Source organism: Tursiops truncatus, chromosome X (assembly GCF_011762595.2).
Source record: "Tursiops truncatus isolate mTurTru1 chromosome X, mTurTru1.mat.Y, whole genome shotgun sequence".
NCBI lineage: Eukaryota > Metazoa > Chordata > Mammalia > Artiodactyla > Delphinidae > Tursiops > Tursiops truncatus.
Window position 1 is genome coordinate 100,792,662 of NC_047055.1, and position 18,870 is coordinate 100,811,531.

The window sequence follows — 18,870 nt, forward strand, 5'->3', positions numbered from 1 at the left end:
TTATTTTTTAACATCTTTATGTTTAACATCTTTATTGGAGTATAATTGCTTTACAATGGTGTGTTAGTTTCTGCTTTACAACAAAATGAATCAGTTATATATATACATATGTTCCCGTATGTCTTCCCTCTTGCATCTCCCTCCCTATCCCACCCCTCCAGGCTGTCACAAAGCACCGAGGTGATCTCCCTGTGCTATGCAGCTGCTTCCCACTAGCTATCTACCTTACGTTTGGTAGTGTATATATGTCCATGACTCTCTCTCGCTTTGTCCCAGCTTACCCTTCCCCCTCCCCATATTCTCTAGTAGGTTTGTGTCTTTATTCCTGTTTTACCCCTAGGTTTTTCATGACATTTTTTTCTTAAATTCCATGTATATGTGTTAGCATACGGTATTTGTCTCTCTCTTTCTGACTTACTTCACTCTGTATGACAGACTCTAGGTCTATCCACCTCATTACAAATAGCTCAATTTTGTTTCTTTTTATGGCTGAGTAATATTCCATTGTATATATATGCCACATCTTCTTTATCCATTCATCTGATGATGGACACTTAGGTTGTTTCCATCTCCGGGCTATTGTAAATGGAGCTGCAATGAACATTTTGGTACATGACTCTTTTTGAATTATGGTTTTCTCAGGGTATATGCCCAGTAGTGGGATTGCTGGGTCATATGGCAGTTCTATTTGTAGTTTGTTTTTTTTTGCTTTTGGAAAAGTCTGTATTTTTATTTATTACATGTATTTTTATATTCTTTTTTACTTGAAAGATTTGAGGCCGATTATCAATTATGAGATGAAGCAGTATATTCTTTTTTTTTTTAACATCTTTATTGGGGTATAATTGCTTTACAATGGTGTGTTAGTTTCTGCTTTATAACAAAGTGAATCAGTCATACATAAACATATATTCCCATATGTCTTCCCTCTTGCGTCTTCCTCCCTCCCACCCTCCCTATCCCACCCCTCCAGGCTGTCACAAAGCACCGAGCCAATATCCCTGTGCCATGCGGCTGCATCCCACTAGCTATCTACCTTACTACGTTTGTTAGTGTGTATATGCCCATGACACTCTCTCGCCCTGTCACAGCTCACCCTTCCCCCTCCCCATAACCTCAAGTCCGTTCTCTAGGAGGTCTGCGTCTTTATTCCTGCTTTACCCCTAGGTTCTTCATGACATTTTTTTTCTTAAATTCCATATATATGTGTTAGCATACGGTATTTGTCTTTTTCTTTCTGACTTACTTCACTCTGTATGACAGACTCTAGGTCTATCCACCTCATTACAAATAGCTCAATTTCGTTTCTTTTTATGGCTGAGTAATATTCCATTGTATATATGTGCCACATGTTCTTTATCCATTCATCCGATGATGGGCACTTAGGTTGTTTCCATCTCTGGGCTATTGTAAATAGAGCTGCAATGAACATTTTGGTACATGACTCTTTTTGAATTTTGGTTTTCTCAGGGTGTATGCCCAGTAGTGGGATTGCTGGGTCATATGGTAGTTCTATTTGTAGTTTTTTAAGGAGCCTCCATACTGTTCTCCATAGTGGCTGAACCAATTCACATTCCCGCCAGCAGTGCAAGAGTGTTCCCTTTTCTCCACACCCTCTCCAGCATTTATTGTTTCTAGATTTTTTGATGATGGCCATTCTGACCGCTGTGAGATGATATCTCATTGTAGTTTTGATTTGCATTTCTCTAATGCTTAATGATGTTGAGCATTCTTTCATGTGTTTGTTGGCAGTCTGTATATCTTCTTTGGAGAAATGTCTATTTAGGTCTTCTGCCCATTTTTGGATTGGGTTGTTTGTTTTCTTGTTATTGAGCTGCATGAGCTGCTTGTAAATTTTGGAGATTAATCCTTTGTCAGCTGCTTCATTTGCAAATATTTTCTCCCATTCTGAGGGTTGTCTTTTGGTCTTGTTTATGGTTTCCTTTGCTGTGCAAAAGCTTTGAAGTTTCATTAGGTCCCATTTGTTTATTTTTGTTTTTATTTCCATTACCCTAGGAGGTGGTCAGAAAGGATCTTGCTGTGATTTATGTCAGAGTGTCCTGCCTATGTTTTCCTCTAAAAGTTTGATAGTGTCTGGCCTTACATTTAGGTGTTTAATCCATTTTGAGCTTATTTTTGTGTATGGTGTTAGGGAGTGATCTAATCTCTTACATGTACCTGTCCAGTTTTCCCAGGACCACTTATTGAAGAGGCTGTCCTTTCTCCACTGTACATTGCTGCCTCTTTTATCAAAGATAAGGTGACCATATGTGCGTGGGTTTATCTCTGGGTGTTCTATCCTGTTCCATTGATCTATCTTTCTGTTTTTGTGCCAGTACCATACTATCTTGATTACTGTAGCTTTGTAGTATAGTCTGAAGTCAGGGAGCCTGATTCCTCCAGCTCCATTTTTCGTTCTCAAGATTGCTTTGGCTCTTCGGGGTCTTTTTTGTTTCCATACAAATTGTGAAATTTTTTGTTTTAGTTCTGTGAAAAATGCCAGTGGTAGTTTGATAGGGGTTGCATTGAATCAAATTCTATCAAACATTTAGAGAAGAGCTAACACCCATCCTTCTCAAACTCTTCCAAAATATAGCAGAGGGAGGAACACTCCCAAACTCATTTTGTGAGGCCACCATCCACCCTGATACCAAAACCAGACAAGGATGTCACAAAGAAAGAAAACTACAGGCCAATATCACTGATGAACATAGATGCAAAAATCCTCAACAAAATACTAGCAAACAGAATGCAACAGCACATTAAATGGATCATACACCATGATCAAGTGGGGTTTATTCCAGGAATGCAAGGTTTCTTCAATATATGCAAATCAATCAACGTGATACACCATATTAACAAATTGAAGGAGAAAAACCATATGATCATCTCAAGAGATGCAGAGAAAGCTTTTGACAAAATTCAGCACACATTTATGATAAAAACCCTGCAGAAAGTAGGCACAGAGGGAACTTTCCTCAACATAATAAAGGCCATATATGACAAACCGACAGCCAACATCGTCCTCAGTGGTGAAAAACTGAAAGCATTTCCACTAAGATCAGGAACAAGACAAGGTTGCCCACTCTCACCACTCTTATTCAACATAGTTTTGGAAGTTTTAGCCACAGCAATCACAGAAGAAAAGGAAATAAAAGGATTCCAAATCGGAAAAGAAGAAGTAAAGCTGTCACTATTTGCAGATGACATGGTACTATACAGAGAGAATCCTAAAGATGCTACCAGAAAACTACTAGAGCTAATGAATGAATTTGGTAAAGTAGCAGGATACAAAATTAATGCACAGAAATCTCTGGCATTCCTATACACTAATGATGAAAAATCTGAAAGTGAAATCAAGAAAACACTCCCATTTACCATTGCAACAAAAAGAATAAAATATTTAGGAATAAACCTACCTACGGAGACAAAAGGCCTATATGCAGAAAGTTATAAGACACTGATGAAAGAAATTAAAGATGATACAAATAGATGGAGAGATATACCATGTTCTTGGATTGGAAGAATCAACATTGTGAAATAACCTAAATTTTACCTTTCATCCTCACCATGAAATTGTGTGATTGATAGGCAAGATATTGTCTCACGTCCCTGATGCCGGTATTCAAATTGAGAACGTTTAAGAAGTTAGTTCTAGGGCATATAGCCAGGCTGTGAACCAAAACCAAGCCTTTGGACTTTAAATCCATTACCCATTGGTAATAGGTAATTACATTACCCTATTTTTTTTTTTGGAAAAAAAAACAAAAATGCATTCTTTGACTTATCTACTTCTACATAACAAATGACTCCAAAACGTAGTGGCTTAATACAAAAGTTTATAATTATATCGTGATTCTGTAGATCAGGAATATGGGCAGGGCTCATCTAGGTGGTTGTTCTGCAATCGTGGTATGACTGGGGTCACTCATTGGGCTTCATCAGGAAGCTCAACTTCTAAGAGAGCATTTTATCCTCCAGAGTTACTTTCAAGATGGTCTCTAATCATTCAGTAGTCTAGCTTGGGCTTCCTTACAGCATGGCAGCTGGGTTCCAATAGAGAGAATACAAAAGCTACCTGTTCTCTTACAGCCTCTGCTTGGAACTCGTATAGCGTCACTTCTGCCACATTCTGTTGGTCAGAACAAATCACAAGGCCACTCCATATTCATGAGCATGGAAAATGGACTCCATCTCTTGATGGCATGACAAAGAATTTTGTGGCCGTCTTTTATCACCACACATAGTAAAATTAAAATAATGGATATATAAACAAATGATTGCCAGGATATACTACTAACTCAGTTACCAGAGATGGCTCACACTTTATTTAGCATGTTCACATTTAGTTAGCTATGTGAAACTTTCTAAAAATTGGGATGTGTGAACTATAATAAGTTAAAGAAAGAATAACTTCAGAGGTGATTGATTATGGGCTTTATTTATTTACCTTCCTTCTTAATGTCCAATGATGCCCAAACCATGTGAACACACATTTAGTTATAAATGTCAATAATTTTACCTAGTAATAGGTTTAATAATAGTAAGTAAAGTTGTTTTGACAGAGGCAATAATAGGCGTCTTTCAAATTTTCAGTTTACATAAAGTTCTAATGGATCTCCAGAATCAGCAACTGAAAGAGTTACATGACTGGCTAACAAAAACAGAAGAGAGAACAAGGAAAATGGAAAAAGAACCCTTTGGACCTGATCTTGAGGACCTAAAACGCCAAGTACAACAACATAAGGTTAGTATATTTTATGCTATTTGTTTTCATCTGAAAAACAAACTAAGTGTATATGTGTATTACGTACATACACATGCCATGGTTTATAGATGAGAAAGAATTAAAGCGTCAATTGAGAAGAGTTTTAAAATAATTCTTACCTAATACTTTTTGTGATGTTTACTTTTTCAAATACAAAATAGCTAGGCATTTCATATTTGAAAAAAATGAAATATATTCCTGGAAGAGAACAATGCCGGCTATGTGATTTATTAAAGTTTTGGTTTCTTAGAAGAGGGTCTCTGTAGGGATTACCTGCAAATCAAATTTAAGTAATAAGGCAAGATTTTTTAAACATGGCTTTACCTTCGATTCATAAGGTCTTAGAGCAGGCCAAGCTTGATGAAAAATGAACATCTGTAACATTGCTTTCCTATAAAATATAGCATCTAATAATTTTAATATTTCCATGTTACCTTTCTTCAGTTTATTTGTACACTTACAGTTATGCTCCCTGGTTTCCAGAAAGTATTTATTGTTTCTGTGATTAGAATTTCTACAGAAATATTTTTCTTTTCAGCTTCCATTTTTAATTGAGGTATAACTGACATATGACATTATATTCGTTTCAGGTGTGCAACAAAATGATTCAATATTTGTATATACTGGAAAATGACCACCACAATAAGTCTAGTTAACATCCACCACCATATAAAGTTAGAATTTTTTTTCTTGTGAAGAGAGCTTTTAATATTTACTTTCTTGTCAAATTTTAAATATGCACTATAATATTATTGATTATAGTTACCATGTTCTACATTACACCCCCATGACTTACTTATTTTGTAACTGCAAGTTTGTACCTCTTCACCCCATTCACCCATTTCACCCAGTCCCCAAGCCCCCTCCCCTCTGGCAACCACCATTCTTTTCTCTGCATCTGTAAGTTTTGTTTTGTTTGTTTGTTTGTAATGGTTTTTAGATTCCACATATACTTGAAATCATACAGTGTTTGTTTTTGTCTAACTTATTTTGCTTACCATAATTCCCTCAAGGTCCATCCAATTTGTCACAAACAGCCAAGATTTTATTATTTTTTATGTGTTTTTATGGAATATATACAACATTCCAGTGTATATATACACCACACTTTCTTTATCCATTCATCCGTCAGTAGACACTAAGGTTGTTTCCATGTCTTGGCTACTGTAAATAATGCTGCACTGAATGTGGGGGTGCAGATATGTTTTCGAGGTAGTATTTTTGTTTTCTTCAGATAAATATCCAGAAGTGGAATTGCTGGATCATATGTAAGTTTTATTTTTAATTTTTTGGAGAACAACCATACTGTTTTCCACAGTGGCCACACTAGTTTACATTCCCACCAACAGTGCATGAGGATCCCCCTTTCTCTACATTCTCCCCAACACTTGTTATTTCTTGTCTTTTTGATAATAGTGGTTTTGACTTTGCATTTCCCTGATTAATGATGTTGAGCATCTTTTCATGTGCCTTTTGGCCACTCATATGTTTTCTTTGGAAAAATATCCAGTTCCTCTGAACATTTTTTAATCAGATTTTTTTTTTTTTTTTTTTTTTTTTTTTGCTGTTGAGGTGTATGAGTTCATTATATATTTTGGATATTTTGGATTTTAATCCCTTACCAGATATGTGATTTGCAAGTATTTTCTCCCATTTGGCAGGTTGCCTTTTCATTTTGTTGATGTTTTCCTTTGCTGTGCAGAAGCTTGTTAGTCTGATGTAGTCTCACTGGTTATTTTTGCTTTTGTTCCCTTTGCTTTTGTACTCAGATCCAAAAAATCATTTCCACGACTAATGTCAAGGAGCTTACCACTTATGATTTCTTCTAGGGGTTTTATGGTTTCAGGTCTTACATTCAAGTCTTTAATCCACTTTGAGTTGATTTTTGTGTAAGGTAAAAGATAGAAGTCTAATTTCATTCTTTTGCATGTTCTGTCCAGTTTTCTCAGCACCACTTATTGAAGAGACTGTCCTTTCCCCCTTGTATATTCTGAGTACCTTTGTTGCAAACTAATTGACTGTTTATGCATGGGTTTATTTCTGGGCTCTCTATTCTGTTCCACTGATCTGTGTGTCTGTTTTTTATGCCAATACCATACTGTTTTGATTACTATAGTTTTGTAATATAAATTGAAATCAGGTAGCTTGATGTCTCCAGCTTTGTTCTTCTTTCTCAAGATTGCATTGGCTATTTGGGGCCTTTTGTGGTTCCATACAAATTTTAGGATTGTTTGTTTTATTTCCATGAAAAATGTGATTGGAATTTTGATAGGGATCACATTGAATCCCTTGATTGCTTTGGGTATATGGACATTGTAACAGTATTCTTCCATTCAATGAGCATGGCATATCTTTCCATTTATTGGTGTCTTCTTCAGTTTCTTTCATCAGTGTCTTACAGTTTTCAGCATACAGGTCTTTCACCTCCTTGGTTAAATTTATTGGTAAGCATTTTATTCTTTTTGATGAAATCGTAAATGGGATTTTTTTTAAAAAAGAATTGTCTTTCTGATAGTTTGTTTTCAATGTATAGAAATGCAACAGGTTTTTGGATATTGATTTTATACCCTGTGACTTTACTAAATTCATTTATTAGTTCTAACAGTTTTTTGGTGGAGTCTTTAGGGTTTTCTATATATAAAATCATGTCATCTGCAATTTGTGACAGTGTTGCATTCTAATAACCATTATAAAACTAGCTCTGGGTTTTACTGTAAGAACAAAGCCTTGCTCCGTCCATCATCTCTCTCTCACACACACACACACACACACACACACACACACACACACACAGAAGAACCTTCATGATTGGCCCAAAATTAGGGTTGCCAGATTTAGCAAATAAAAGTACAAGAAGCCTAGTTAAATTTGAACTTCACATAAACAATGAACTTTTTTTTTAGTGTAAATATGTCCCCAATTAGTTATTGTTTAGCTGAAATTCAGATTTTACTGGGCATCCTGGATCATATCTGACAACTCTACTCAGGATTCTGTGCTTCTTGGATTTATGGCTTTGAAAGGAAATATCTGCTCCCTCAACTCATACCTCCTAAATGTGTGTCTCACCCAACTTCATTCTTTTTTTTTTTTAATATAACTTTTTGTCATACCTAGCTTCACAATTCTTTCATGCAGATGAAAGATACCTTTCTTTTTAAGTCCCAGAGCTGTTTTTTATTTAATGAACTTCAGGTTCAGTGAAGAATGGGGCTGCTTTTGCTATTGTTGCCGCCAAAGCCATCCTTTGGCCACAGCAGCTTAAGATAAAACAGTTTGGGGAGAGCTATAGCTATGGCAATCCCGTCTGCTACCCCGTTGGGAAAAAATAAAGCATCAACTGCATTCTAATTTTCACATGGAAATTGTGACTAAAAGAGGTTCACTTGTCACATAGGTTTTAATTGAACATCTGATAAAGTAGTTACAGCCAGTGCTAGACCTTAAACTGACCACTTTTTCTGTGTGATCATTCATTCATTCCTCTGGTAGACCATGTATGCATTCTCTTCCCCTTGGCCTACACTGGAAGTTGCGTGCAGACAGTTTCTGTATATACCAGTGGCTTCCTCTCTGTCTGAAGGCATTCACTGGCCACAGGAGAATCTCAGACAGTTTGAACATGGGCAAAAAGTAGTTAGTGCTGCCAGAGCTGCCATTAACCAAGGAGGGATGGGAAATGATGGATAAGTACCCTAGAATCCTTGCCCAGTGGTGGGATGATTCCAAGGTATCTCTCAATTCCCAGTTTCTCAGAGGTTTCCCAGCAAGACTGGGCCCCAGATGTCCATGGGGTAAACTATCTCACAGTTCTACCCGCCCATGATGTCTCTTGAGATGACTTCTCAGATAAACTATTTGTACCCAAATATTTGGCTTAGGGTCTGTTTAGGAACAAACTCAACCTAAGACAGCCTTCTTGCCTGGGAAGCCAGAGTACTATCCCAGCTTACCATTAACTAAATATGTAATTTTCAGAAATTATTGAATCTCTCAGGTTCTCCATATTTTCACTTTGGAAATAAAAGTGTTGAGCCACTTGATTTTTAGTGTTCCTTCCAGTCATGGTTTTAATGTTCCGATTAGTTTTAGAATGTGAAGCATTTCAGGCAAGGACAAGACTACAGGCTGTAACATTGAACATCAGAGGGATGGATGTCAGCATTGGATACCTGGAGTCTAAGGAGGAAGCCAGGAAGAGAGGGAGAGAAGTGGCAGAGAATGGTAGGGTAGCCATAAGGGTAAATGACTTGGGGCAGCTACGAGTAAAGGTCTCATCTGGAAACCAGGAACAGAGCATTGAGGTTAGGCTGTCTAGGGTCTTCATATTCTGCCAATTACCTGAAAGGTTTTGCACTTTGCTCTGGAAGATTTAGAATGAATGGAATGGAAAGTATCTGACTAATATTGTAATAAAATTTGAATAGTTGTCCAATACTTGAAAATGTGCCTTTTCTGATGAATATGAAATTGCTTTGAAGAGCATAATTTGAAACAAAAAGAAAGCAACAGAACTATATGCAAGTTGATTATGTAATCATTTACATCTAGGATTTATTCATATAAGTGTGTAAGGAAAAGCAGAAGGAATTGGTTTGCTGACACAGAAAGCGAGGCCATCTTCCACCTTTAACTGTTTAAACCCACCTCACAATATATTATTTTTTTAATAAAATTAAGACAATGGAAAAACATATTACATAGCTAAGAGAAAGCCTGACAGTTGATAATTCTCTTTTCTTACTTGAAGTAATTACAATGAGAAGAAAATTTTTTGACAAAATCAAACAATTTATAAAGGAGTTGAATTTATTTAAATGGGAAACATGTATGTTTTCTTAGAAGTATACAAGGAGTAAATTTTTTTTTGTTAATCTTTCCAAGCTTCATAAAACAGAAGAAGGGATAAATGTTCTTTCTTTAGGTAACTGAATTCAAACTAAAGCCTTATTTAAATAATCACTGATTTACTTTGCAGCATTTCTTCCCAAGGATTGTTAGTGGATGAAAATAAGAAAATTTCTCATTCTGACAATGAAATACATCAGTAACCTTGGAGTAGTCATAAAGTAACTGCACCCTGCTGCATTTCCCTGCTTCCCACCTAATATAACATTTAGTTTTTTTAGCTTCATATCCTAGACAGTACATCCTCTTTATTTTTTTAAGAGATGATTACAGATGACAGAATTAAAGAAGAGATTCAGGTTTTGTTTCTGGGAATGGATTTAAATTCTGCTCGGGTCAGAGGAGTCTGGCGTGTGCGTGCCCTCTCGCGCACTCTCTGTCTCTTTCTCTGTTTCTCTCAGTTGGAGGGCATATCTTGCAAGTACACCATGCGTATTACAGATATGCTTCTCTCTGTTCTGTGGCAGCATCCTTTGCTATCTTCATTTCAACAGCATTTTATTACAAGGCAGGCTAGAAATTGAACCACTGTAAAATGCCATGGAAATAAGTCACTTTTACTGAATCTGCCAATTAGGCAAGGTAAAACGATCGATCCTATATTGGTGGTTACTATTAAATGTAGCCAGACTGTTAACTCGGGGTAACTGGAAAAAGTTCAATTTGCTGCAAAATTTGGAAGAGACCCGTCATTCTTCATAGCTATTGCTTTGGGGAAAGAATTTAGAGGTTTACTTTAGATCTGAGTCACCCAAAAGTGATTCTCTTGGGAGTGAACAAATTGAAGCTCTCAATATTCTTGTGAAGGAACACGTCAGAAATAATTCTGGTTGGTTATTTCTGTCTTAAGAGAAAGATTTTATTAGTGATGTTGATAAGGAACGAAAGGATTTCCCTAGAAGGAGTGACAATATTATTGAGGACAATAAAAGTCTTATGGGGGCTTGAACTTTCATTAATGGGAAAGCAGTTTGCTATTTTGGAGGGTGTTTTAATCAAAAAGAGAATAATTGACTCGGGAATCTTGTCTTGTAGCACAGTCACACTGACATGAGGTTTAAAGCTTAGTTTACTAGCTGTTACCAGTTCTTATGAGAGGTTTAGACTTTTGTTACTAGTTACACTGACTCAGTAACAACATCAACAAAATCCTTACCATACAAGTTAGAATTTGCAGGTATCATCGTGACATGTGCACTATGTTACGACTTCAGTAAATGGTCTTTGTTAAGTACTGATTAATACAAATTAAATGACCTCTTAGAAGCTCAGTCACCTATCCTTTCCTTGGAGCTTAGTTAATCACAAACATTTGGATTGCCAAGATTGTGAAATATCTTCTTCTGGTGACCTTTAAAATGATCTAGATAGTTATGTAATGGGAAGATTTAGGTGTAATCCTGCCAAAGGATTTGACATTTCATTTCATTCCATTGAATTTTATTCCATATCACTGAACAAACACTTATTAAAGCAAAATAGCTGCTGTGAAGAATACAGAGATCTACTGTATATGGAATCTTCCTCCAGAAGCTCACATGCTAGTACATCAGATAATGACACAGAAAACAAGTGACCATTATACAAGGCATAATATGTCAGATGGCTTGAGAATGTTAGAAACAGTGATTTGTTGGGCAAAGGAAATGAGATGGGGCAATAGAAGGTATGTCACTTGCCTAGGTTATGTGCTGCACTCTGCTCACCGCTGGAGGACCACAGCCTGATCATGGAGGGTCTTGATCTGAAGACAAGCATTTGGAGCTAGTCTGTGGGCAATAGGGGTCCATTACTGATGATAAGTGAAACTGAGGAGAGTGGCAATTTGGGAAAGTTTATCTTATATTTTAGGAAGACATATCTTGTAAGATAAACTAGAGCACAGATGAACAGGAGGCCAGAATATGTTAGGAAGATACTGCGTAAAGTATATAGAGTCTGAATCAAAGCAATGTCAATGAAAATTGTTTAAAAAATGTTTTGAAAATCAACAGCAGAACCAAAGAGACTAGATTTAGGGAATTATCACAGAGTTCAAAATAATAGTTTCTGAGACTGGGCAATTGGGAGGCCAAAGTTGGATTTTTAAAAAATAGGCAATACTAAGATAGAAATGCAGTAATTGGGAGGAGCATGAGTGATTCTGAAAAGCCTGAGAATGCCATAGAATCAAGTAGTGCTTTTAGTGACTAATAAGCTCTCTTACATCTTTAGCAAGATTAAAAGTACATGTTATTAGTTACTGCTGTGAAATTCCATTTTATTTCCTAGTTTTTCCCCGCGTAACTGCTTAATGAATGTTTGATGGCTATGGCAGTAAAGGTAAACAATATAATTGGTAAAAAAAATATACATATATACTATGCTACAGCCAGAGAACCAGAGCGGCCTCTTATGTGTTTCCCCAATGTCTAGCCAAGTATTTAGCACATAACTGATGCTCAGTAAATGGTTTTTGGATCAAATGCTTTAAATAGTTCTGACTACTTCTGTCACACACAGAAGCTTCATCATTGCTTCCACTCTGACAGAGACATGAAACTTACCATTTAAATAAACAGTAAAATAAAATTTGTGAGTTGGGTCAAGAAAACAACTCATATAGGTGAAGAAGGAACACATCTTTTTTTTACTGCTGTGGCCTCTCCCGTTGCGGAGCACAGGCTCCGGGCGCGCAGGCTCAGCAGCCATGGCTCACGGGCCCAGCCGCTCCGCGGCATGTGGGATCTTCCCGGACCGGGGCACAAACCCGCGTCCCCTGCATCGGCAGGCGGACTCTCAACCACTGCGCCACCAGGGAAGCCCCAGGAACACATCTTTAAAGCAACTTACATGGAGATATTATTTCTGGTGCCCTCTCACTAACTTTGGCTTTTTTTCATTCCTCTCTCCCTGTTTCATTCTCTGTTCAAGTATCTTAATGGTTATAACCCTGGCATCTTTTTATAAATGTCACAGAAGATGCTACCAGCAGTCATACTTGTGTTTGTCTGTAGAAATCAAGCATGTGAGCCTTGGTTATGCGGAAAAGGAAAACCATTCAATGGAATCAAATCCTCAACTGGCTACCTACCACACATGGCCAGTTCATGAGGAATATGTGCACAGTGGACCAGCCAAAGAAACTATAGTGTCTGTAATCCTACAGCTTTGTTTTTAAATTTGTGTGAGTTAAGTTGAACTTGTGAGTTAGGTTGAACTTCCTATGAATTATAAGGACTCTTTTTTGCCCTTATGGCCTCAGTCTTAGGCTTGATCAGGTCTTTCTTGCCCCGTTAAGCTGGGCTTACAATGTAACCTTTCTTCCGAGATTTTTACTTAGAAAGGAGAGAGAAGGCCCAGAAATGTTATTCTGTCTCTTTCTTTGGTTTCCATATGGACCTTACTTGACCTTCAAGCGGCAGTGAATAAGAACCATGGGAGAAAAGCATGCATCCTCTAGGTGGGAGATGGCATGATAATATCAATAGACAGCATTATGATGAACAGGTTTCAAGAGAGAATATCCAAATAGGAAAGATTCATGAGAGAAAAGTAAGAAAAAAATGTAGTATATAAAGAAACTAAGCCATTTAGATAAAAGTAACTTGAACTTCCTGTTAATACTCAAAACCTTATATTAAACACAATTTTGTGATTAGCATTTATCACTAAGACATACCAATGTTAACATTATTTTCAAACAGTAAGAGCATATAGGAGGACCTAACTATTGTGTGTGTGTTTTTTAAAGCAAGCGTTGTGATAGTAGTTTTTCAAATGTAATAGGTTGAATTCAGGTATCACTAGAGGGGTAAAACCTGATACTCGACTGAGTACACACACAAACGCATACACAGGAGTTTTTAAGTTTCTATTCATGTGCCTTATGAGTTATAAGAAACATGTATCTATCTCTTATGCTTGTATGAGCTATATTAATATCTCTTATATGAGAGGCAGTATATCACAGATTCTGAAGCCAGACTGCCTAGGTTCAAATTATAGCTCTATCACTTGTGAGCTGAATGACTTTGCAAAAGTTACTTAAGCATTTTGTGCCTCAGTTTCCCCAAGTATGAAATCAGGGTGGTGATGATGATGATGATGATGATACCTATCTTATAGGGTTGATAAAAATATATACTACATAATTGCATAAAAGCACTTAGAATAATACTTGATGCCCAGAATTATATAAATTATCTTAGCTGTTATTATATAAGACATGACTTTTACTCAAGCAAAGTTGATTTGTATGGTAATAAAATTCTTTTGGCATAAAGAAGTGGCAAGTTAATGTAAAAAGGGACAACATTACACTTTATGGTCTACAGAGTAGTGTATGCATGATACTCAGTTTTATTTTTTTTAATCTAGTTGAGAAGACATCTAATTTCCCACCAACATACTATAAAAAAGCAGCAATTCCAAGGATAACTTCTCATAATAGATAATGCCATTAATTTAATTAAAAAATAATAATGCAATCCATACCCATGTCCTTATTTTCACAGATCAACTGATTCCAGCTAACAGGTGACTAATTAGAAACTACTGAGCACTGATTCAGTAACATGGCTCAAAATGTTACAGCCCTGTTTTTTTTGGTTTTTTTTTGCGGTAAGCGGGCCTCTCACCGCTGCGGCCTCTCCCGCCGTGGAGCACAGGCTCCGGGCGCGCAGGCTTAGCGGCCATGGCTCACAGGCCCAGCCGCTCCGCGGCATGTGGGATCCTCCCGGACCAGGGCACGAACCCGTGTCCCTTGCACCGGCAGGCGGACTCCCAACCACTGCACCACCAGGGAAGCCCCAGCCCTGTTTTAAAGTACATCAGTGCATCTACCAAAATGTAATTATCCAAGACCCCCTCATCTTAGAGATACCCAGTTTATTTTTTATACTTAATTTCTCCTATAATGCTTATTTATTAGAAGTTTCTGCCCTCTGGGGAGGGTAAAGCAAGAAGGAAAGAAAAAGACCCTATCTCTCACTTAATCGAGTTGGTCTCAGCTAAAGTATCTTTATTTTCCTGAACCAATACAAATTAATTTCAGTTCCCTTCCATAGGTAATGCAACATTAATAATGTAAAGGAATTATTTAAGTATATAAAACATTTTAGAATGCATTTTAGGGGAAAATTCTTCACAAGAAAGCCACAACTGATATGATAATATGAATTTTAAGAAAATATTTTTTCTTGAAAAATAAGTTCATGTATCTTATAACAAAATGCATGACCATAAATCTAATTTCATATAAAAGTAATGTTGAATATTTCATTATGTATATTTCTAAGGAATATAAAATTGTTAACTACAGTATACTATCATGTTATGTTTAATATTTCTGTTATGAACAGAATGATTTCTAGTAGTACAACTGGTAATACTCTGTTACTCAGTGGAACTACATTTTTCAGATAATTTATACTGGATAATATTTAATATTCCATTAACAAAGATCTAGGTCATATCTAGTGAGAATGAGAAAACTACTGAAGCACATATTTTTACATGATGTTCTATAGTTTCAGCACACTGAGAATATTTAGTAATTAAAGATACATAATATAATTATCAAGGGTATTGGGAATAAATACTGATGCCCAGAGGAGCTATTTCCATGCATCTTAGTGTAAGAACAAAATGATAAGGCGATGATGTCAGAAATAGAAGAAAATAAGCATTACTTCACTACCTGTCAATTCTACTAAGTACTGCAGTCTCTGATTCTAATGTACTATCTCATTTCACTCCAGTACTAAACCTGTCCTGGAGGGATTTAAATCCCTAATTTGTGGATAAATAAATGTATTCAGAGAGGTTGAGTTGCCTAAGGTAACTTAAATAGTACTTCGTAGACTTGAGCTTGTCGTCTTGACCTGTCTGCCTTTGAACCCAGACTCTTTTCGTCTGTTCTGAGATTCCAGTAACTTTGATTGCAGTGGCGATCGTAGAGGCTAGAGCAGATGCAGAGAGTAGCAAAGAGATTAGAGAAGTGTGGCACTCGGTCCCTCAGGCTTGGGAATATCTAGATGGAAAAGATGGAGAGACTGGGTGCATACAAGTCCTCAAACTTAGAATACGCAGTAGGGAAAGAGAACACATTAGTAGTGGCTGTGTATGAAATGCTCAGAGTCAAGATGCTTAAGGAAGTGATTTTTCAACATTAATTCTGAAGCTCTTTCCTTAAAATTAGGGAAAAAGGGACTAGAAAGGGAATATTGAAGAAAATGGGCTCATCATGAGAATGGTGGTAATGTTTGAACTGGAAGATAATCAGTAGAATTGAATGTTACATCTACATACTAGCCAGTCAATGCAGATAACTTCCTCTGTGGTACACTTGAAACCTTCTACCCTAGCCCTCTCTCCTAATAATCCTGTTCTCTTCTTTTTCAAGAATTATTTTCAGGCTAATGACGTTTTGTAATTATTTATTAGATTTTCTTGGTGTTCACTTTAATTTCTGATTTCAATGGTATAACTGTATGTAGGATGTATGGATAGATGCATGCATGCATGGACTTTAGAGGGAGGAGGAAAGTTAGGAGAATTGAGGGCTGTTATTCAATGATTAGGATCTGTCACTCATGAAATATTTCCTCACTCCATGAAATAGCTCCTCTGACCATGGTAATTTTTCAGCAACGTATGAGACCACTTGATCAATTAGTTTAAAGCTACTGTTGTTAATCTCATGTAAATAATTTGGAAGTTAAAGTCTTATTTAAGGATTTAAAATGTATTATATATTTCTTCAGATCCTAAAGCTTTACTGTAACTTCAGCCCTTCTTTTCCTGGATTTCCAAAACCACATTCTATTTCTGTACATAGAATGCTTATTGGAGGATGATGGCAGCGTGAATAAGATGAGGGTAAATTAAGTGAATATTGGGTTCTTGCAGTATGGTTTAAAGTCTTTGTTCTGAATGTGCCTACATATGAGTTTTTAGAACTAACTAGCTGTTAGTATTTATTGTGTACCAGGCAAGGTGCTAACCAATTGTAGCTTATTCATTCTTCCTAACCATCTAACGAAGTAGGTACTCTTATTATCCCAGTTTTTTTTTTTTTTTTGCTGTACGCGGGCCCCTCACTGTTGTGGCCTCTCCCACCGCGGAGCACAGGCTCCGGACGTGCAGGCCCAGTGGCCATGGCCCACGGGCCCAACCACTCCGCGGCATGTGGGATCCTCCCGGACCGGGGCACGAACCCGTGTCCCCTGCATCAGCAGGCGGACTCCCAACCACTGCGCCACCAGGGAAGCCCTATCCCAGTTTTGAAAATTAGGAAGCTGAGGCTTGGCATGGTTGGAAACTTTCACAAGGTCACATAGCTGGTTAGCAATACATGCAGGAATCAAACTCAGAAAATCTGATGTTAGATCCCACACCTTTAAACATGCACATATTTTTGTCACTCTGTCATCCATACTATGTCCTTTTCTACTTATATTTGGAAAGATGTAGGGGTACATTAATGGTCAGCTCTGTTTTTAAAACAGTTTTCCACATTTACTGAGCCCCCTTCCTGGGATTGGTAAGCATTGGGTGCTTTTTAAATCTTTAAAACATCATAGAAATGGTCTTTAGGGCCCCCCTCTTTGGTAGCTTAGGATTTAGAAGAAACATAAACATTTTTTTTAAAAAAAGGTTAAAAAAATGGGTTTGCTATAAAGACTAAGATAACTATGCAAGAATGTTTAAGTAAGTGGGTATCAAAATAAAAGCTCTTCTAGGAGAGCCTGTTGAGGAAGCCTATTTAAAATATTTAGCAAATTTATAACAAAAGTACATACTATAAATAGATCCTCATGGGGAAGTAGACAGTACTGTGAGCAGTCAGGCTTAGTAAAGTGAATATTGGACTGAAAATAAAATGGCAAGTCATTTCCAGATCATTTCATTCAGGGAATAGATAGAATAAGGAATACAGAGCCTAGCCCAGTGCAGAGGTGATGGAAATAAGGACGTAAAAATGACCATAAGAGAAAAAGTAACGAGAATGATATACTGCCTACCCCCCCATCATTTCCTAAGAAATCATAAAGTTTTCTGATTTGCCTGGGATGCTTTTATTTGAAAATAAAATCAATTCACATCCAGATGTATTGCATTAGCTAATTGTTCATGAGTATCTAGGGATCTTTTGGTTCCTGAGCTGGATTTTCTAAGATAGTACTTTCCTAAGTGTTAGACTTATCCCATGTTTGTAGAAACTCTTCTGGTTTCTTAAGATTTTTGCACATTTTATATTCAATTCAAGTTTTGTTCTCATCAGTCTTTCCTTTTGTGTACATTTATTTGGCTAAGCTAAAAACTATAAATCACTTAAACTTAATAGTTTACTAAGCATATTTTAATTATATTAATTTAAAGTGATATGTGGGAGTAGATGGCCTTAGAATCCATGCATAACCCATGATCTGTGTTGTTTCTGGGGGGGGTGTGTTTGTGTGTGTGTGTGTGTGTGTGTGTGTGTGTGTGTGTGTGTGTAGGACCTGCAAGTGTTGGTAATTTCCTGTTGGTTAATCACTGAAGTAGAAGTAGTAATAAACTATGCATATAGGCAACAACAGTCCTTTCCTGTTTCATGTTGTTGAGCATATACTCTGACCAAGGGAAGTATTGTATAACCTCCTATAGAACTTACTGGAGATCCAACCTTGTTTTTGTTTTCTATTACTCTACCTTTCTATTAATTTTTGTTCTTCACCTCTAAGTGTCAAATCTAATAATTCCCTAGCCTTACATATTTCCATGCCTTTATTTTCCAAACAGTATTTCACATGTATGCTAAGAAAGGATAAAATAGCGTAAGTCTGAAGTAAATATTGAAGTGACTCTTCAGTGGTTGTCCTAAGCCAGATTTTGAAGACCAACTTGTCATGGGTCAGAGCAAGAATTCGGTACCACTGAAACATTTGAAGGAAATAGAGAAAAGTCATATTTAAATCATAAGATGTGAATATGTACTAAGGGAACAACAAATTTGGTCAGATTCTTTAACTAGAGAATAATTTGTAAGAAATAGAATTATTTGTTATACAGAGGTATAACAAAATCTAAGTTGGTCAAATCTAAGCATTTTTAATGTTAAATTTCACTGTTGGCCTTTTTTCTTGTCATAAGGAAAAAAAGGATTGTTAGTTGACATTAGAAAACAAACATTGCTAACATTTGTATCTAATAATGGTATAGAAATTTAA

General features: G+C 36.7%; 1 protein-coding gene across 1 annotated transcript in view; it reads left to right on the forward strand.

Moving 5' to 3' along the window:
* LOC141277572 (dystrophin-like) overlaps positions 1-18,870 on the forward strand; it is a 334,453-nt gene that overhangs the window by 233,697 nt on the left and 81,886 nt on the right. The window contains exon 10 of the mRNA XM_073798896.1: positions 4,597-4,747. Coding sequence (XP_073654997.1) covers positions 4,597-4,747 — 151 coding nt within the window. The remainder of the gene's footprint in view (positions 1-4,596; positions 4,748-18,870) is intronic.